This window comes from Microcebus murinus, chromosome 7 (genome assembly GCF_040939455.1).
Source record: "Microcebus murinus isolate Inina chromosome 7, M.murinus_Inina_mat1.0, whole genome shotgun sequence".
In the NCBI taxonomy this organism is placed as follows: domain Eukaryota; kingdom Metazoa; phylum Chordata; class Mammalia; order Primates; family Cheirogaleidae; genus Microcebus; species Microcebus murinus.
In genome coordinates this window covers 90,893,591-90,914,939 of record NC_134110.1, presented here as the reverse complement: position 1 = coordinate 90,914,939, position 21,349 = coordinate 90,893,591, and the positions used below count along the sequence as shown (strand labels likewise).

Genomic DNA, 21,349 nt, shown 5'->3' with positions numbered 1-21,349 from the left:
CCAGGCGACTCTGTGGATCAGAGTAAGATGGTTTCCTACTCACAGCACATCAAACAGCAGGTGTTACTTGTTCCCATTTTTATCTTAATTATTTCACACTAGACATTGATAACAATCAATAAAATAGTGCATTCAAGAGAGAAATGTAATTTCCATTAAATATCACTTTTAGGAAGATCCAGCTTTTAAAATCTAAAACAACAGAAAAGCATGTATTGAACAGAGCCTAGAACAGCCAATGGGGCAAATCCCACCCGTTTTCTGGATCTGTAGCATCACAGCAATCCTATCTATTCCCATTGTAGGTCCTCTTGTGGATTATGTCCTCTGTCAAAATGATTTCCCCAGTCTCATTGTTTCTATTCAACCACTTGCCCATTTTGAAAAGATTGTTTTCTACCCAACTTGATGTTTCAGGGAACTAAACTGTCAACTTTTTCCTCCCTGGATTCTGAAACTATACAGTGTATTTTTGTACCTTTCTAGGTTGTTCTCTAAACTAAAAAGATGAGGAAGGGTCAGTAAAAATCATTTTGGGAATAGGACACAGGGCTAATTTAAAACTATCTCAGGTTTTGAGTTCCCATTAACTGAGATAAGGAGAAAGTACCCCAGAAGTGTAATATATTTGATTTAGAGTTGTCTTTGAAATGGTCAGTGGAGCTAGAAATCCTTTTGGATTTATGTAAATTGTAGTCCCAAAGTGGCTTTTCTTAATACTAACACTGAAAACAATGGAGAGCTAGACAATTCAGTGCAGGGTTACTCTAAATAGGAACCTGTGGTCTTCTGCCCTAGGGTACTTGGAGCCAAAGTCAACAAACAAAATCAAACCAAAACAAATAAAAACAGTAGAAATCTTGCCAGAAGAAGTTGGCATGCCGAAAGTGGTTTTAGGAAACATCACTCTTTGACTGTTTGTCTTTTGATTTTGAGACATCTATACTTGTCTTTTTGTTATTTTGTTTTTGTATTTGTTTTTGTTTCTTACAATTTCCCCGAATTACCAAAATTCTAGAAAAGAGCACTTCTGAGTTTGGATTTATTCTGCCTCTGTATTCTAGCTCTTCATAGCCCTCTATTCTTAAGGATGACTAAACAGATTGGTTCTAAGAATGAATTACTTAGTGACTTTCTTAAAATAATTATCTGGGAGAAGTGTATGTGTTTTTATAGGGGTGTATGTGGTAATTATCATAAAATCTAAACTTTTTCCATACACAAGAAAGAACTTTACAAAATTCTTTTTTGGTTTTGGTTCTGGAATAAATGTCTAACCTCTTTTGAGAAGACATAATCATTTCAGGATTACTTTCCTCTTTCAACTACACATCTGGGATTTTAAACCTCTACATTTCCTGTAATTACTTTGTTTGAACCCATAAACATTAACCGTATTTCACATAGAGAAATTTTGAATTATAAAAATATACCACAATAGTATAGACATAAAGTACAGGTGACACTATTATTTAATTTGTTTGCCAAAGGCCCTAAACTTTTTTTCTCTTACCCTGACACAGTGGTGTTCAACATTATTGAGTACTTTGTCCTTAATTTTTAACAAAAAGAAAGCCAAAAAGATAAAATTCACCTTAGGAGTTATGGGAAAATGTAGAAACTTAATCCTTTTTAAACACTAGTTTCTGTTCAATATTCATTAATTTTCTCTTGCAGTTTATTTTGACTAGAAGATATCTTAAAGAAAGTAAGCAGCAGGGCCCAGTGACTCACATCTGTAATCGCAGCACTTTGGGAGGCTGAGGCAGGAAGAGCCCTTAAGCCCAGGAGTTTGAGACCAGCCTGGGCAACATAAAACCTCATCTCTACAAAAGGAAAAAAAAATTAGCCAGGCGTGGTGGCATGCACCTGTAGGCCCAGCTACTTGGAAGGCTGAAGCAAGAGGATCACATGAGCCCAGGAATTTGAGGGTACAGTGAGCTATGATTGTGCCACTGTACTCCAGCCTGGGTGACAGAGCAAGACCCCGTCTTTGGGAGGGAGGGAAAACCAGAAGATAAAAAGTAAGCTATTCAAATATGGCTTACAGTTGATATCTTAATTCAGTGTATCATATTATCTTGTTCCAATTCTGGGAAAAGATTATTAAAGAGTAAATGTTCATGGAATTTGAAGATCGGCTTACTTGAATGATAACGTTTTAAAACATACTTGTAAGCATTTACTACTTTGGGATCTTATAATGTCTAGGAGAATTTTAGATGGGGAAGTGAATACTAGTTTTTAAATAAAAGTATTATAACATAATTTTTTGTTTATAAATACCAAAGGTTCTGGTATCTAAAATTTATTTTCTGTAAATAAGCTTCATGAATCCTCTGCACTTACACATAATATGAAAGCAAAGTATCATCCTCATTTTCATCCCCAGATACGAATCTATTCATTCTTTTAGGTAGGTTTTGATAAACATAGCAAAATTCTGCTTTCATGGAAATGAGAAAACAGTAGGGTTAGAGATGTCTCTTTATCTGCAGATTCTATGTTCCCTCTTTTTCTCAGTTCTGCTTCCATTGGTTGTCACTTCTAGATGCCACTCATCTTATGGCGGTGGCCCCTGTCCTCTGTCCTGATAACACTCTGCTTCTGATTGCTTTTTTCCTCTAAACTCACACTCCGTTACTACTACTCTTCCTACTTTCTTCACTGTGATTTTGAACATGTATGCTACTTTAATTCTACATTTATTTGAGAATCCTATACTTTGCTTAGATCTGTTGAGACTAGCATTGTACTGCTCCCAGTATCCTACCTACCAGGAATTCTTCTGGTTTTTTCAAGAAGTTTTTTTCTTTTCTATTATTATTGTTGTTATTTTTGGAGACAGGGTCTCGGTCTTTTGTCCAGGCTAGAAGTGCAATGGTGCGATCATAGCTCACTGTAATTTTGAACTCCTGGGCTCAAGTGATCCTGCCACAGCCTTCCAGAGTGCTGGGATTATAGGCGTGAGCAACTGCACCCAGCCAGAAGTAGTCTTTTTAAATATAATCATTATTTTTCAGTTTTTTTTTTAAAGATTACCAAGAATATACATGAAGAAGAATATTAAATAATGTTTCATATAATGTCATATTGATATTAGATGTAATTGAACTATGTGAGTATCCCCTACCTCCTCAAAGCTTCATTTACTAGGTTGACTAATTTCTATCTACTTGTAACTTAATGTATTTATTGTACAGAGCTATTTAACAAAGTTATTCAAACTGCTCTGTAAAGGTGGGTAGAAATCAGAATTTAGCCAACAAAGAGCCATAGTAATTTTTTTTTCAAAATTTTAATGGCTTGGCCGGGCGCGGTGGCTCACGCCTGTAATCCTAGCTCTCTGGGAGGCCGAGGTGGGCGGATTGCTCAAGGTCAGGAGTTCAAAACCAGCCTGAGCAAGAGCGAGACCCCGTCTCTACTATAAATAGAAAGAAATTAATTGGCCAACTGATATGTATATAAAAAATTAGCCGGGCATGGTGGCGCATGCTTGTAGTCCCAGCTACTCGGGAGGCTGAGGCAGAAGGATCGCTGGAGCCCAGGAGTGTGAGGTTGCTGTGAGCTAGGCTGATGCCACGGCACTCACTCTAGCCTGGACAACAAAGGGAGACTCTGTCTCAAAAAAAAAAAAAAAAAATTTTAATGGCTTATTAAAATTATTATCTTTATTGTAAGTTGATTAGAGCACACACATCGAATCTATAACTTATATAACATATAATCTTTAACTGTATTATTAAATAATATGTTTAATCAGACACTGGTACTGTTATGAAAGTTTTTACCTTTAATTTTCATGAACTTTTAAAAGAAATTACATCACCTGTTTCTTCTGATTGTAGGGCTAAGAAAACAAATGGTAATTGAAGCTTTGCAAGCTACATATTTTCCTACCCATAAATACTCCAAATAAAACAAAGTTGGTAGTATAGTTGCTAGGTAAGAGTGAGAACATTTACTCTTTAGAAATCTTTTTGTTTAAAATTGTTATAGGCAAAAAACAATTTGTAAACAACATTCTCTATGTTTGGTAATTTAATTAGCCATTAAATTTGGTAATTTAATTTAATGTAAACACAATTAGATATGAAGAAAAATACCTGAATTCAGTGCATAATATCAAAAGCTACAAGCGCAAGTATTCTCCTATTTAACAAGCAAGATCAAATGAAGAATTATCACAGCTGTCAAGCAAAAATAAAATACCAATATCCAGTTAAAGGAAAATTAAAATAGAATTTAATGTTGTTGAATGTCCTAATAGTTACAATTAAGTTTGTATGTAACACAGAAGCCCAAAAGAATGGTGGCTTAAACAAGATGGAAGTTAATTTTTCTTTGAAGGTCATTTATTTCTCTCTCAAATGAAAGACATCCAAAGGGTGGGTGGGCTTGATCTGATAGTGGCTCTACAGTGTCATCAGGGCCCCAGCCAGGCTCTCTGCCATCCATGGCATTGGCTTTGTATCAAGATTAGCTTCTGTCCTTCTGTGACTCTAGGACATTGCCTTGCACTCAAGACTCTCAGCGTGAGGAAAGGCAGCTGAGACTAAAGATGAAGGGATTTTTCTATGGAGTCACCTCTCTTTAAGTGGCCCTCCTAGATGGCTCATCAACATTCTGCCTACAGTCTTGTTAGCCAGACTCAGTCACATGTCCCCATGTAACTCCAAGGGAAACTGGGAAGTGTAATCCTTTAGCTGGGCACATTGCTGCCCTGAAATAGGGCTGCTTTTTTTCTTTCTCCTCTTTTTTTGGTGGTAATTTTACTCAGGAGAGGAGGAATGTATTTGCTGGAGTAAGCAACCGGCAATGTCTGTAGTAATGCACACTGTTCACTAGAGTGAGCCTTGACTAGTGTCTTGTCTATAGCCTGACTGAGAGTTACTCAGATTCCCTCTTAGTGTGGCCTTTTGGCCAGGCCAGTCACAGAGATTCTTCAGTTGTGGGCCATGGCTCGTTAAGTTGTGTAAGCAGAATTTTATGAGGGGGTTTATATGATTATTTACCTGGAAAAATCAGATTTTTAAAAATCTATGAGTACAAAAACAATTGGGCACAATTTGTTAATGTTGAGTGAGAGCAAGGAGAAGGAAGTCAGTTATGGGCTTTTTTCTCATCTTTAAAACTCCATGTCAAGGTATTCCTTCATTCTTTTCCTATGCAATTTGGAGTATGCCAAAGAAGTGAAAATGGTTCACCATTGCAATGTTGCAAAGTAATGTTAAACTAATGTGTATAAAGTCTTTGACCAGAAATGGGCAGATTTTTTCTTTACAGTGTATCCTTATCTCAGAAAACTGTAAGTATTTGAATTAGGGTTAAATAACACTTCTGTCATCTTTCATAGAAGGAAAGTAACATTGCTAGCAGGAATAAACTGCATAAATCTCAACTCCAGGATTGACTTTTCCATACACTAGCTATATGATACTGAGTTGTGTCCTCAGCAGTAAAATAATAGTATCTGCCTCATGGGGTTTAGATTAAATGTGGTAAGAGGGAAGCCCCCAGTCCCGAGTCTGACAATAGAGGTTGCATTTGGTGTTAGTTTCTCTCTTTCAGTAACTTTCAAACACAGGAGGCTTTTCCCAAGAGATACAGCATTAGGGCCTTGGGTTTTCCACTCCCAAGGTAGAATCATCTAGAGCTGAGAGCTATAGATATAATTATTTCCTGTACCTGCATGAAGAAGTCTTTTGGTATTAATAGAGTTCTAAATGACTGTAAGGTCAAAAGACAGTTTACTGGAGTTTTCTGAGTCCATAAGGGAAAAGACGGACTATTTTTTGGAAGGAAAGAATTTCAGATAGGAAAGGACTTAAATTAATATAAATTTAAATATTTAATATAATTTAAATATAAATTGACAATTGAAAAGAAATCTGGATTTTTTTCTCAACCACGAAAGACTTCCTCCATTTGGAGGTCGTAGGCACGCTACATTAAAAAAAAATTTTTTTATAGCTAAATGAAAATGAGACTATTTATGTAGTTACTGCATGAGTTCAATTATAATGGTTTCTTTTTCTCCTTTTCAGTTTCCGATACTACGTTTGGCCTACATTGTCACGATATGTCTTAAAATTTGGTCTTTTCTGTCATACATGGAAAACACCGACATTAATATGCAGAAGCCAAGACCCTGGGGAAGGGCTAATGGATCATTGATTTGATTTTGTAGCCAAATATAACTAGTAATTAGTTTACTATTTTGAAGAGCATTTAAAAGTTTATTCTCAGAAGAAACCAAAAAGATTAAACATGAATAAGCAAAATCTTTGCTGGAGTCTGTGATGCTTCCTGATAGTGTTGGTTTGTGCATATTATATAGAGATTAAGGTTAAGAAGAAGGATGCCAGCAAGAACCCATATGTAGTATGTATCTATATAAGGTTGACAAATGCATTGATGTTTTAACACTTAAACAGGAGGGGATTTATGTAAGATCAGCCTGAAAAGTGGTTCTTGGGTGTTATGCTCTTATGCTTTATTAATGATAATGATAATTTTTTTATATCCCCTTACAAAGCCTGTGATAGCCAACCTTATGTCTTCCTTGCAGGACAGAGGTCAGGTCAAGGACACCCCTTCAGGATGACTTATGTTCGTTTGAGAAGCCCCCAAGTAGGCAGATTTCCTTACCAGACTTGTCTCAAGAAGAGCCTCCCCCGAAGACTCCAGCACTGGCCAACGAGGAAGCATTGCAGAAGATCTGTGCTCTTGAAAACGAACTTGCTGCTCTTAGAGCTCAGATTGCCAAAATTGTGACCCTGCAGGAACAGCAAAATCTCGTTGCAGGTCTGTAAGTCCTACATTTGTTTAACTGGCAGACTGGAAATTAGGAGAGTGCCACTTATTTTAAAATTCATTAGTAAATAACAGCTTTGGGGTTTGCTAAGAAAAACCAAGTGTCAGTCCTCTTTGCATAGTCCAGTACAGAACCCAGTCAAGCTTAGATGGTGTTTTTGTTTTGAACAATCTTGATGCTATCAGAGAGGATGACTAGGACATATCTTTTGAATACACTGAAATTCATGCAGTTGAATTGCTGCTGTTGTGAATGCTTTCCTTTCTTTTGGGAAACCTAGTTGTCTATGTCCATGGGTTTCTGTCTCCTCAGTAAAAGGCGCCTGGGTTTCTGTGGCCATGTGGGACTGAGTGGTGTTTACCTGTGGGTTCTGAGGCAAGCACTTGACCTGTCACCTCCCTTTCCTGCTCTAAAATAGAGATAATTTTACCTGTGTTATTGTGTTACTGTGAGAATAAATGAGAGTAGCTGCTTTAGCACACGGCAGCTACTTACTTAATAGCCGTTCTTCTTGCACAGAATAGAAATTGAATTCTGGTCTTCCTATCTAACACTATAGCTTTTATTAGTGTGGCATCTTCATATTGGGGAGGAAGCCATAGCCTTGAAATCCTAGCCCACTAACCTGTAGTGGTTGTTTTTCTGTTTTTATTCCTGAGTCCTGGCTAGACAGTGTTAACCAGCTCTGTCAGATAAGAATAAGGACAGTTGACCTGCCTCTGAGCCACTTTTATAAAAACCTTAAGTCCTGCCTTCTCCTAACTTTTTTCTTTTGCTTTACCCCCCTCTTCTGGCAGACTAGGAAAACTTCAGCAAATAGATAATTTTGGAATTATGTTTAGATGTTCTATTTAGAGTGTGAATCTTTTGAATAAAAATTTTTTTTGAGACAGAGTCTCACTTTGTTGCCCAGGCTAGAGTGAGTGCTGTGGTGTCAGCCTAGCTCACAGCAACCTCAAACTCCTGGGCTCAAGCGATCCTCCTGCCTCAGCCTCCCGAGTAGCTGGGACTACAGGCATGCACCACCATGCCCGGCTAATTTTTTCTCTCTATATATATTAGTTGGGCAATTAATTTCTATTTATAATAGAGACGGGGTCTTGCTCTTGCTCAGGCTGGTTTCGAACTCCTGACCTTGAGCAATCTGCCTGTCTCAGCCTCCCAAAGTGCTAGGATTACAGGCGTAAGCCGCTTCGCCCAGCCTTGAGTAAAATTTTTGCATCAATCCTCCTCCCACCCCAGTCAATAAAATTTACCCAATGAACAACTCTCTAACCTCTAATTATGCAGAAAGATGAATTTTAGGTCCTTATTTTATAACCTTTTAAATTCTCATCTTACCTTTTTGTTTTGGAAATGAAGTATAATACTGTTTTTTTCTTTTTTTTCTTCCACAAGTTTATTCAACAGTAAATCTAAAACGTTTGTTCCAAACATGTTCTTAATCAATGCAGCCTTTTAATGTTTAATAAGTCTTCTATGAAAATATGTTTAAAATGAATTACAGATTTTTCCGAGTTTTTTCAAACAGTTGTAATAGCACTAAATTGTCAAACTGTATGTGTTGAAGATAGAGGTGTTTATGCAGTACAGCCTACTTACGTTTCTGCTAAAAGTGATAACAAACTGTGCCACAGGCAGCTTGAGCATTTGATATCACAAAAACACCCCTGTTGAGTGAAATGGAACTTTTCCATGTGGAGAGTTTTAGATTGACTGATACAGTGGCTGAGAGTCAGGCATTTCTCACAAAGTAACTGAAACTGCCTTTCTCCTTACATCACTGAGATTCTTTGTAAGGATATTGTTTTGGGGGATATAAAAAACCTTAACATGATTTTGTTTCTAATAACTGATATTTTCTTTGCCTAATACCAGCAGGGTTAAGATTACTGTTCCTTATTTCTGTAGGTGACTTAGATTCTACCACATCTACTATCACACCGCCACCCGCTCCACCGCCACCCCCACCTCCTCCACCTCCCCCTCCTCCCCCTCCACCAGGGCTCCACCAAAGTGTATCGGCTATTGATCTGATTAAAGAGCGAAGACAGAAAAGGACCAATGCTGGAGAAACTTTGGTGAAGAACAATCCAAAGAAACCTGACATGCCAAATATGCTAGAGATCCTTAAAGATATGAACAGTGTAAAACTTCGGTCAGTAAAGAGGTGAGGATATATTTTTCTTCTTTCTTACTTCCCCATTTGTATGTCTTGTGAAGCAAAAGTACCAGGCTTCTTGAGCAATTTTGTTTTATATCATGACTAATTTGATTAGTTTGTAGTTTTAAAAAAAATGGGCCCCAGTAGCTCCTATACACAGTGGCTAAGAGATTAGCAAAATAATAATTTCAGGTGATGTTTTTGGTTTTCCTAATTCTTTCATTCACGTATGTATGTATGTATTTAGAGATGAGGACTTGCTCTGTTGCCCAGGCTGGAGGGATGGTGGTTCAAGCATAGCTCACTGTAGCCTAGAACTCCAGGGCTCTAACAGTCCTCCCATCTCAGCCTCCTGAGTAGCTGTGACTACAGGTGTGCCACCACCCAGCTAATTTTTTTTTTTTTTTTTTTAAGAGATGGGTCTCACTGTGTTGCCTAGGCTGGTCTTGAACTCCTGGCTTCAACCAATCCTCCTGCCTCAGCCTCTGAAAATGCTGGGATTGCAGGAGTGAGCCACCTCTCCTGTCCCCATTTCATTTAAATATCAGTCCTTTCATTTGGTCTTTATTGTGATTGCTCAGTCATTTTATTCAATAAAGTTATGCTGTGTTCTTGGGAGGGCAGTCACTAGACATGCATGGAGGGTGGAACCTTAACTGCCTGCAAGGAGCGCATAGTCAGTGTTCTGAAGATACGTTAAGTGCTCTTTATTGGACTCTTACGTGCTTTTTTATTGAGCCTTACATCTCACTGCTAGCAGTATTTATCAGTGTCTTTATGGAGTAATTGTGATGCTGGTAGAGGAGTGCTGTTGGGCAAAAGGCAGCACACTGACCTGTCCACCTGTATCTGTTCACTTCTCTAAGGTCAGAGCAAGATGTAAAGCCCAAGCCAGTGGATGCTACTGACCCTGCTGCCCTCATAGCAGAGGCTCTGAAAAAGAAATTTGCTTATCGGTATCGAAATGATAACCAAGATGAAGCTGACAAAGGAGTTCCAAAGTCTGAGTCAGAGGCCACCTCAGAGACAGTGTTGGTGAGTATTAGCCCAGATTTCTTTCCTGTTACAATGATAATTCACCCCATTGCTGAGCACCTATGTTTTGCAAGTCATTCAGCTGTGTCCTCTGTGAGACTTAAAGGGATGAGGTAGAGGAGTTAGTCCCTACCTACAAGTAGATTGCAGCTGGCTGGAAAAAGGATGACGTTGTTTAGCATGTATACTTTTATTCATCTAACTATAAAAGTAATAGTTGTTCATTTGGAAGTTTGAAACTTGTAGAAGAGCATAAAGAAGAAAGCAAAAAACCTCTGAACTCACTACTTAGCAATCTCCATCTTCCCATGCAGGGTTATATTTTTATTTAAGCATAATGAAGTAAAAGTCAGTATAATAAAATTTATATCTTAGGGCAATGTAAAGTAAAGCAAGATCATTTTCTCTCAGGGCACCCTTTGAGAGTCTTCTGAAGAGGGTGATACTTGATGTTGGCCTTGGAGGATGTGTATCACATCATAGGTGGAGATTGAGTAGATTTCATAGAAGCTCTCAAATACTAATTTATACATTTCCTTTATTGACATTACTGTCATGGGGGATATGTGCTTGTATTTCCAGAGAGGCAGATAACCTTAGAAATTCTAGCACCTTTGAAACTCTTTAGACATTGGAAACTTTGTATTTCTCCCTTTAATTAGCAAAGTAAAATTAGACAAAACTAGGGTATTGCCAAGATGATTGTAGTTTTCTTTTCCAGGAAGCAGTTTGGCTACCTCTTTACCTTTCATTCTGTTGATATGTCTTGTGTTTATAACAACCTGTAAAGTCATAAATGTTTTATTATTATCAGTAGTTGCTTGGTTTTTCCTGCAGAACATACTCAGCCCTCTGATCCATGATTGGGGAGGATATATATCATTACTGTTATATGAACCAGTATCTTTCTTTATACTTTTTTTTTTTTTTCTAGTTTGGGCCACACATGTTGAAGTCTACAGGAAAAATGAAGACTTTAATTGAAAATGTATCAAACTCCTAATAGACAATGAGCTGAGAAAGACTATCCTGTTTCTGCTGTTGGTTTGTAGAAGGCTGTTTGGCTAGTAGAAATCAACACTATTTAGTAAACACTTGACTTTAGTATTATTCCTTGGTCTCCTTTTTAGCCTCATTATAGGATTAAGCAATAACGAAAGCACTATAAGTGTGGTTTTGCTTGTATGAGATGGTCACTTCCATGTGTGTATTCTGACATGTTTTTAATGTGTATCCTGGGAGGGTTCAGGTTTCCAGTCTTAAATAATTGTATAGATTTCAAAACATAGAAAGGACATTTGTGGATATTATTGCACATTTCTAATTCTTAACACTAATTTATCTGTACAAATGTTTTATATGCATATATTTGGATATAAAACAGTTCATGTAAAAATTAGAGAATGATGGTGATGAGGATACTGTTACCTTCATTCGTTTTCATTGATCATTTAGTATTCAATAATGGTACAGCTGGTATAACATAAGTTGTTGGAGTGAAATATTTGAGATTGAAATCTTCATGCCTTGAACAGAACTTACATCTTAGATTCTCTCCCACATTTTCTTGGAGCTGGGGTTTGAATAGGAACCAGATGATGTTCACTGCTGAAATTCTGCAGTGCTTCCCATTAGAGGCAAGTTGAGGACCAGGAAAGCTGCTTTTGCCTCATTGCCCTCCCCTGCTGAGGAAGAAAGTATAGTTTTCAAGTAGTGATAAATTAATTATTGAATTAAATCCCTTTTTAAGTAAAACCCAGAATGTACCATCTTTTTTCCTTTCAGTTTAATAAATGGCATCATAAAGATGAATTGTTGCTAAGTTAATATTTTTGAAAGTGTCAGCATAATAGAGTTTTAAAATTTTTAATATTGGTCAAAATATTAATTTTATAATGAAACATTGGATAGTCGAATGCATTTCTTGTAATTGTTTATCATTGGTGAAAATGCTATTCTGTAGAATTATATTATGCAGTATAAACCATAGGTGTTATTACAAAGTGGAGAACTGCCTTTCTCATCTAGGTCTTCTGAGAACTTGCTATAAGTTATCATTTTTTTAAATGTGTGACAAATCTTCATGATTTTTCTACTTCTGATACTCAGTTTAGTTAATGTTAGAATATCTTACCATGAGTAAATATTTGGATTTTTTATGTAAATCTAGTAAAAAAAAGTTATACTTCCTGAGAGGATTAAGAGATGGGAAGAATAGATAGACATTCACTTTTAAGTTATTGAAAATATGTGCATTGTTCTCCTACATATTAACGAAAATTATTTGAGGTAATTAGATGGTTTGGTTATTCAGCTTAAATTTGAACTGTGGCTTATTTTATACATGTTGATGTTCATTGTTTCTAATTGTTTTATATGGTTTAAATTCTGTCTTTAAAGAAATTTGGAAAATTTGCCTGACACATATTTTGACCTCCTAAGAAATTTATATTTGTATCAGTATTGAATTTTGGCCAGTTTTCCAATATTTTAAAAGTTACTATTTTAAAATAAAGCAAACTGTTTTATTTTCCCTGGACCATAGTGCCTATAAATATATATATTTTTCTTTACAATAGGTTAAGATTCTTTTCTATTATACACGTAGCTTTTCAGAGTAATTTTCTTCTGCATTTTTTTCAGGAGGAGATATATTCCTTAAAATAAGTTATGTCATCTCTCATTCACTTTTTCTCTTAAAGGGATCTCAGCATTAAAACAGGAAGGCAGGCATATGGTATCCAAGTTGTCTTACGGTTCTCAAATCCATAATCCACTTCTGAGATTGGAGAAATCTGTTTTCCCATCTTCTCTCACCCATCACAATACCTAAAGCAGTAGATCTTAAAAAAAAGTTAAACTCTGAATTTCATAGCTGAGGCTCAGAAGGGTTAATAATTTGGTATGTTTTGTCTACTATGAATTCTGACTAACCCAGAGAACCTCATTTTATGTTTTATACATATATATATATATATATAGAGAGAGAGAGAGATAGAGAGAGAGAGAGAGAATATGAGAGGCAGAGCACACTGGACTTGGAGCTTTATGTGATCTTGTTAAGTAAGGTAGCATTTTTACTGTTGTGTTATTTTACAAAGTTTCCATAGTTTCCAATAGAATGATTTCTCCTAGAACATGTGACCCCTGGCACCTGTAAAAGGCAATATCCTGTGCACTTGCTTGTGCAGGCTTGGGATGGCAGGGTAGGACGTGCAGTCTGTAGTTCTGGTTGTTTCCCTAGTCATGAGCCCTTCTGCATAAGGCTCTTAATCTTACTGCTGTATTCCTGACACTCTGTATCTTGTCATGAAGAAGTCACGAGGTAAGAACTAGCAGAAACAAATACTTTGGAAAAACCATCGTCCTGGTAAGTTCTCCAAAAATAGAAGTTCTATCTGTGGGATATCTGGCAGATAGATGTTTAAATTTTCAGTTCACCCAACAAAGTCTTCTCTGGGATTGGCCAGGCAGAATGAAACACTTGGTTTTAAGACATTGTCATTGTTATGCCCATTATAATCACAGTATTTCTCATGAGCTTCCATCCATTCCTAGGGTCCTGTTCCTGTATCTTTCCTCTTCTCATCTTAGAGATTTATCATTCTCTGAGCTATGTTTTCAAACCTATTCAGAGAACCTATTTCAATTAGGATTCTTCATAGACTTTCTTCGTAAACCTTGTAAGTAGGCTAGCTCTTCGTTGGTCTTAGTGCTCTTTCTTGAGGACAGACAGGACAATAAAAGTAGCATAACCAAGTATTAAGGATCCAGAACTCATGCACGTTTCCCTTTGAGACTACTTTCCTTACTTCACATCATGTGTGCTGGAAGCCTTAATATTCCTACACCTGTGACTTCTCGAACTCTTCTTCTCTGGTAGATTCTCCAGCCCCTTCTTAAGCTCACTGAGGGCTTCCATAAGGATACAAGTTGGACATTTTCAGGCAGGTACATGTTAAAATAACCCAAATAGTACCTCCCATTTCCACACTAAACACCTACTATAGGGAAGTCTTTCATAATTTCTTTCTTTCCAGCTAGAAAAGCCTTATCTGGAGAAAGGCCAGACTCTTCCTAACAGGGTTTTTACCAAAGGTACAAAAAGCCCTCTGTAATGCTGCCTGGTGGCCATCCCTCTTCATTGGCCAGATAAGCTTTTTAACAAAGGCTGAAAGAAGGCATATTTCCAGAGAACTACGTTGTGGAAACTACATGTTTGAAGGGTGAAAAAGGATGAGGATTAGAGTATAGTTTGGAAGTCATTCTGAAATACTGGTGTTAGCGATAAGGGTAGAGAAGTGAGAAGTACGTAGGGCAGTGGTCTCAGGGGTTGGGCTGTCCAGACCCTCCTTAACCCCTGCCTTCCCTTCTGCAAGGGAGCACCTGGCAATGCACAGACTGCTCTGTGACTAAGGACACAGCCTTGGTGAGCTGTTCAAATCAGATTCTCCCCCAGGAATTTGAATAGGAAACCTCCACGGAATGAGGCAATTAGCAGGAGTTCAAATAAAGATGCCAAGAGGTACAATTGTATCCATGAGGAGTTTATGCAAAGCAGAGATTATGAGAAAATGAATTAGGGAGAGTACTCACAGCAACCCTTGATTCAGCATTTTATATGTGCCAGTACACAGTTGTACTTTAAGAGGTAGACATTTTACAGGTTCAGAAGCCACTCAGAAGATCAGATCACTTGCCCAAGGACGCAAACCCAGGTCTGTGAAGCTGTAAAGACAATGCTCACCACAACTGAACCACAGGGGCTCCCTGATCTCAGACTCCCAGCCTCCAGAACTGTGAGGAGTAAATATCTGTTTTTCGTAAGTCCCCAGTTCATAGTACTTTGTTATAGCAGCTTGAGCGAACTAAGACAAGTATATTCCTTTATATTATTTCCTTCAAAAAGCTTATCTTTAGATAAATTTTTATAACTTAATTTTAGCTAAGATAAAGGAACTTGGGAAATTATTAGTCTCCTGATTCTTTATAGGACATGGCTCAACAAAAGAAATACTTCAAATCTATGTTAATAAAAATCTCTTAAATTGTAGCTTAAAAATAAATGTTAATATAAGACAAAATTTCTTAAAGACTATGATGGGACCAGTGGAATGAGTCAGTAAGTCAGTTAAGTCTTGGTGCCTCAGTTTTAAATTGTAGCCAGTAAGAAATCTAATATTAAAAATATGTAATGGAAGTTTCTCTCTCCCCCACCATCCTACCAGACTTTTAGATGGGTTTCAGGACAACTTAGAAAGTATAGGTATAAAACTAAATAAAATTGATAAAATTTAGTATTTTAGTAAAAGTATCATGCTGAACATTTAAAACTATATTTTAGAATTAAATTTGAAGGCTAAATGATTTTTGCCATTCATAGATGTTAATAATTTAAAAAACTAGAAATGGTGGTATTTTCATCATTAACTAAACCATTAATTCTCCTAAACAGCCACCCAACATATTATTCATTTTGTACAATACAGAAACCTGCCATGTCATATGACAAACACATTGTACACATTATTCTGTTACCCAAACATTTGCCATTTTAATATCCTTTTTATTACATCCAGTGCCATGCTCTGCACACAACAGGAACTCAGATATTGCTTACCACATACTTCAACATACACAGGTTTCAATATAATTTCTCTTAGTGATGTATTGATAGCCATAAAGGAAACATAGCAATTCCAAATTTTTTCAACAAATGTTTATTGATGACCCAATTGATGTAAACCCTATGCTGAGCATAGGAACCAGGATTAGTATATGCTTCAAATGTATGCGGATACTATAGTGATTAATATGCACATTTCTTTAAAAGCAACAGTGAATTCATATTAGCTATTGGTCACTGTGTATTTCCTCAATCAGGAAATACTGATTGGGAGGGTATTTAAACATTGTTCATTGAAATACACATGCTTGAAGACATTGGAAACCTCTGATGTAAACGTTTTAAGAAACTAGAAAGCTCAATAAAAACCAAGAAAGCATTTTGGAAAAAAGAGGCTATTTTTGGAATCTTCATGAAATTACTAGCACCTCTAACCTGTACCTCAGGTACAAATAGATATCCCAGGTTTGCAAAGGACATAAAATGCAATTTTTACTTATTTTATACAAAGAGGATCATTATAAACCATCATGTTTATAGTAAGTACAAATGTTGACCAGGAACCAATTTTTTTCTTTTTCTAAGTTAGGGCTTGTCACAGTTTTCTCTCCAAGGACCTTTACCCCTAAGCTAGAGCAGACACCTAAAGGGTTGCTACCTGCTCAACAATTCTTTGAAGTCTCCTGTTTTATCTTGAAAATTTGTGTCAGTTTTGCATTCTATCCCATATTTACTTTTAAAAAAATATCTTTTAAATATTTAACTGTTCCCTCAAATTTTTCTAGAGAAATAAATGTTTAAGGAATATAGGTCATATTAAGAAGTAGGGCTATAGAAGGAGAGTCCCACATACACATAACAAAACACAGATTTTCAATGGGTTTATTATTAATATATGTGAAGGCAAGAAATGAGAGCAACACCTAGGTGTTCCCCTGAGAATGTAGAAATAAGATAATCCTTTGAGCATTAAACCACAAGACAAATAATAGGTTGGAGCAGAAGTAAGCAATCATACACAGGGAGATTGGAGCCTAGGTGGGCTCAGTTGAAACAAGGACGAAGGTAATGGTGGATCTAATGGATGTGCCAATCAGAAGCTGATGTGCAGAAGCAACTGCTGGCAGAGAATCTGTAGCACCTTCCAGGGGAAGAGGGTACCCTGGTCCACAAACATGAATATCAGCAGGTATATCCTGATAGGGAGATGGATACATGAGGCAACTTGGCTTTCCTTGCTCAGAATCTGTGCTCACCAAGTAACCAGCTGATCATAATTTGGCTTCCCAGGAAGATTTGCCTAAAGGGAGAGAATAATTGATAGTTATATTTCTTATTATAAATGAAAATATTGACACTTTTTTCAAAAAAAAAATATCTGTTACTATGAGCTTGGTTAATGTGAGTTTGCCATGAGATGGTCCATTCTTCTATTTGCTGCCAAACTGGGTCTGTGAGCTTTTAAGGATCCTTATCAGACTCTCCAGGTACATCAAATTTGCCAAGGTGGTACCACTGCATATGAGGGGCCAGTTGACCTTCCCCAGGTAACACTCTACTGCCCTTAGACCTCTATATCCACATTGTCCAATATGGTAGCCACTAGCCACGTGAATAGTGGGCTCCTGAAATATGGCTAGTCTGAATTGAGATGTGCTGTAAGTATAAAAATACACACTAGATTTCAAAGACTCAGTACCAAAAAAAAAAAAAGGATGTAAAACATCTCATTGATAATTGTTTTTTATAATGACTACATGCTGAAATGATAAAATATTTGGAAATATTACAATAAATAAAATTTTATTGAAATTAATTCCGTCTTTTTCCTTTTTATGTGGCTATTAGAAATTGAAAATTACGTGGCTTACATTATATTTCTATTGGACATCACTGTTCTATACATTGTCAGTAATGACAATAATGTCTGGTTTAAAACTTTATATGCCTTCTACTGAATTGCATCTGGGAAGATACAGGAGAGGTACAGTGGTACCTTTCTTGACACTGATATCAATCAAGTAGAAGTGGCCACTTCTTATTTTTAAAAGGCCAATGACAGAAATAAACACAGCTAGTGTTTTAGTACTTGTAAGAGTTGCTGATGTCAGTTCCCAGCTGTGGGAACAAAAGACTATGGAGGCAGAAGGCCTGGTCCAAGCTGGCCTGTACCCTGGATTAGTCAAGACAGAGCAAACCTGCACCGGGCTCAGCTTGGGCTCAGTGTGCTCACTCCTAAGGTGCAGACAATAGTAGATAAGCTCAGACTGAACCAACATCTGATGCATGAATGCAGGAGCCAAGAAGCTGACTTTGATTTCCTTGTAATTTAGCACTGTGATTTCCAAAGGATTGAGTTATACGGTAAATATCAAAGATAAAAATGTGAAAAGATAGGTTTTTATTCATCAAAAGTTAACAGCAACAGGCACATATTAAAATGAGTATGGCAAAGCCTTTTACAAACGGCTTCACACTCAAGCTTTCTCCCAAGAAAATGGCTGTTGCAACAAACTGTAAACATAATTAATAAACAGTCTTTTACAGTAACAAGGGAAATACAAATGAACTAAAAGAAAGCACCGGTTTCTCTTAAAACTAGATTACAGTTGTGCTTACTATACATAAAACAATTTAAAACAAATTACAAAAGTGGAATGTTTTAAGTTTAAAATTAGTCCTTGTATTTTGTCCTAGAAAACATCTGTTCACATCAAAAGGCCCATCAAAGGGTAACGTTTCATCAAAGGGAGGGACAAGAAAACAATGCACTTTTTTCAAATCAAAACAAGAAGTTTGGTCACTTAGCTTTGTGCATAGTTTAAGGCAACTGGAGCAATCTGTTACAGCTTACCTACCTTTCCCTCCCCCAAGTGTGGCTGCTCATTATGTCACATTCTAAAATAATAAATAAAAGCTTACATTTCAAATCATTTCCCACATGGATAAACATAACACATGCACAGTCATACATGCACAAACATGCACTCAAACACACATCCATACATTCACACGCAACATACCTCTCACTCACTGCAGTGAAAGGGACTTTAGTACCCTTGATCTGAAGGACACACTTCCCCATCCCACTTTATTTCAGATTGGCAAATACCCTGAGCTGATTATGGTGTTTTAAACATTCCACCTTTTTTCTTGCATGTGCAGGTCAAGTGTACAGTAGTGAAAACAACATGCAATGTCTTCACTGCAGAATCATAATACAGCTAGGACATTGGTGTCTTCCCATCCCGCCCCAAATGAAAAACTAATAGTTAAAAAAAAAAATTGCATTGCCAAACAGCACTGGAGTGAAAGCTTGGCGGTACTCTATCATAAATGCTGTTTCCAGTGCACAAAATAAAACTATAGCAAGTGGGAGGCTTTGGTGGCATCCAAAGAAGAAAAAAGGCAAACCAGGGGGAAGAGCTGCAGTCTAAGGTTTGATCTTTAAATTTTTTTAGTGGTTCCTTCACAATCATGCTCCAAGGCAATTTAGAACCAGTATTTTCAGAGTTGGTTTGTAAACATTGAGTCTTGCCAGAGGCAGCAGAGGCTGGGCACTTCACATTTCCGTTTTCTCAAAGAGAACTTAGTGGAAGGTACAAGATACACATTGTTGCATGAGACTGGTTAAATTCCAAGAGATTGCTGCTGAAAGATTCAGTTCAAGTTTCACGGAGAATAGATGCTTTGAAAAACACGTGGCACACCTCAAAACTTCCTTTGTTACTCCTTTCAGGTTCTCTCCTGCTGGGCTTTGCACATTCAAGGTTTCGCACAAAAGCCAAATGCATATTGCTATATGTTCAGGTCTTATAATTAAAAAGTGGGTTCAAATGATCCAACAGAGGAAATCTTGGAAATAAATAATGCTGGCTGGCATCATTCACTTGGAAACCTTGGCAGTCAAGAGTAAGTTCTCTCACCTCAAAACCCCATTTCACATTTCTAAAAACCTCCAGGAGGCAGTTTGTCCCACTAGTTCTGGGGGTTAGGATAACCGATTTTCCTGAGGTAATAACTGTGAGTTCAGTTCAAATGCAGCATCAGCGTCCTCACTGCTGGACTGTTCTCTCTGCAGTCCCTTCCAGCTGGCCTTATTCAGCCCCACATGCCCGAGCATTGTCTGGGATAGCCTTGTATTTGAAAACCTGGCCCATTCCGTAAATAAAGGCTCCACTAGGTACGTCATAAAACCTTGAGAAAATTAGAGAAGAAAGTTATTAACACGTGGTGAAATTTTATCTTTAAAACATCTAATACAGTGTTAACCTTCTTTAGTCCTAATATTCCCTTAATTTTATTTTTCAAAAGATTCCTTTGTGTGTGCATGTAATTTACATATCTTCTCTGAAGAATCAATTGCTTAAGTAACTCAATGGGACTTTAAGTAAAGGTGAACTGACAAATACACCAGATCTTTCCTGGTTATTCCTCTTAGTGGCACAACTGCATTCTTCTACCTAAGCAAACGGAGTGGCCATATCAACTCGGAGGATACCAGGGCATAACATAATTCGAGGGATAGTTCCAGTGCAACAACTGGAGACTGAGACGCCTCCAGGACTGGGTGCTGTGGTCTCAGCTGAAGTGGAGCTGGAGGTGGTTTATTGCTTTATCCCTTCAGGGATGGAAATCTTCACACCTGTTCATGATTACAATTGATCATTTCATTTAACTCAATATATACAGCCAAAACTCATAATAAGAATTAATTAGTCTAAAAATAACAGGTGAGATTGGTTAAAAAATTATTAACATGAACACCAATTATGTACCAGGGATCTATTTTTTTAAATACTTTAAGTATTTTGATCCTTTAATGGTGAAAAGAAGCCCCATAGCTTATCAATCGAATCATATTGTATGTTAAGCATAAATAACATCTTCCTAAGATTTTGATCTAATAAGGATGGGAAAAATATACATTCAAATTCTATCATTGCTTATGTAAGTTTTTAAATTTTTTAAATTTTCTTCATATGCAACACTTGTTCTTTGAAGCATGAGACTGTGTGAACCACATACAACATAGGTTACGTTTAGGCAACATAAAAATCTCACTGGAATTAAAGTAATTTAGCACTCACTACTTTTAATCAGGAAAGTCATATGTGTCTGGTGGTTTAATTTTTTGTTGTTGTTTAAGAGACAGGATTTTGCTCTGTCATCCAGGCTGAAGTGCAGTGGCCTGATGATAGCTCACTGTAACCTCAGACTCATGGGCTCAAGCAATGTTCCTGCCTCAGCCTCCTGAATAGCTGGGACTACAAGTATGCACTAATTTTTAAGTTTTTTGTAGAGACAGAGGGTCTCGCTATATTGTCCAGGCTGCTCTCAAACTCCTGGCCTCAAGTGATCCTCTTGCCTCGGCCTCCCAAAGCACTGGAGTTGCAGGTGTGAGCCACTGTGCCCAGCCTGATGGTTGTATTTTTTAAAGCAAACATAAATATGGTATCTGAAATAGGAATTATATCTTCAATAAAGCTTGCTTTTTTTCATTGGTCCATTCTCTCCGCACATATTAACTGAGAGCCTACTATGTGCTAGGCACCGTCTGGAGGGCTGGGGCAAAAGCAGGGAAGAGGACAGACCCCTGCCCTCAAGAAGCTTATGTTCTAGTGAAGAAAATGAGATAGCAAACAGAAAATGTCATCACTATAGTCAAAGAACACAGCAGCTTTTGGCAGCCATCCTCACACCACAG

At 37.2% G+C, this 21,349-nt stretch overlaps 2 protein-coding genes across 6 annotated transcripts in view; one reads left to right on the top strand and one right to left on the bottom strand.

Annotated features, from left to right (window-relative positions):
• MTFR1 (mitochondrial fission regulator 1) overlaps window positions 1-11,126 on the top strand; it is a 57,142-nt gene extending 46,016 nt beyond the window's left edge. For both annotated transcript variants that reach the window (XM_012737192.3, XM_076005263.1), the window contains exons 5-8: window positions 6,572-6,807; window positions 8,729-8,987; window positions 9,848-10,016; window positions 10,951-11,126. In XM_012737192.3, the coding sequence (XP_012592646.2) occupies window positions 6,572-6,807; window positions 8,729-8,987; window positions 9,848-10,016; window positions 10,951-11,019 (733 nt within the window). In that variant the 3' untranslated portion in view covers window positions 11,020-11,126. The remainder of the gene's footprint in view (window positions 1-6,571; window positions 6,808-8,728; window positions 8,988-9,847; window positions 10,017-10,950) is intronic.
• A 142-nt stretch (window positions 11,127-11,268) lies between these two features.
• Window positions 11,269-21,349, bottom strand: part of PDE7A (phosphodiesterase 7A) — a 121,209-nt gene continuing 111,128 nt past the window's right edge. For 2 of the 4 annotated variants that reach the window (XM_020288824.2, XM_020288825.2), the window contains exon 13: window positions 19,156-19,839. In XM_020288824.2, the coding sequence (XP_020144413.1) occupies window positions 19,634-19,839 (206 nt within the window). In that variant the 3' untranslated portion in view covers window positions 19,156-19,633. Of the gene's footprint in view, window positions 16,943-19,155; window positions 19,840-21,349 lie in introns of those variants that run through there. The other 2 variants (XR_012920218.1, XR_012920219.1) reach the window with 2 other exon arrangements.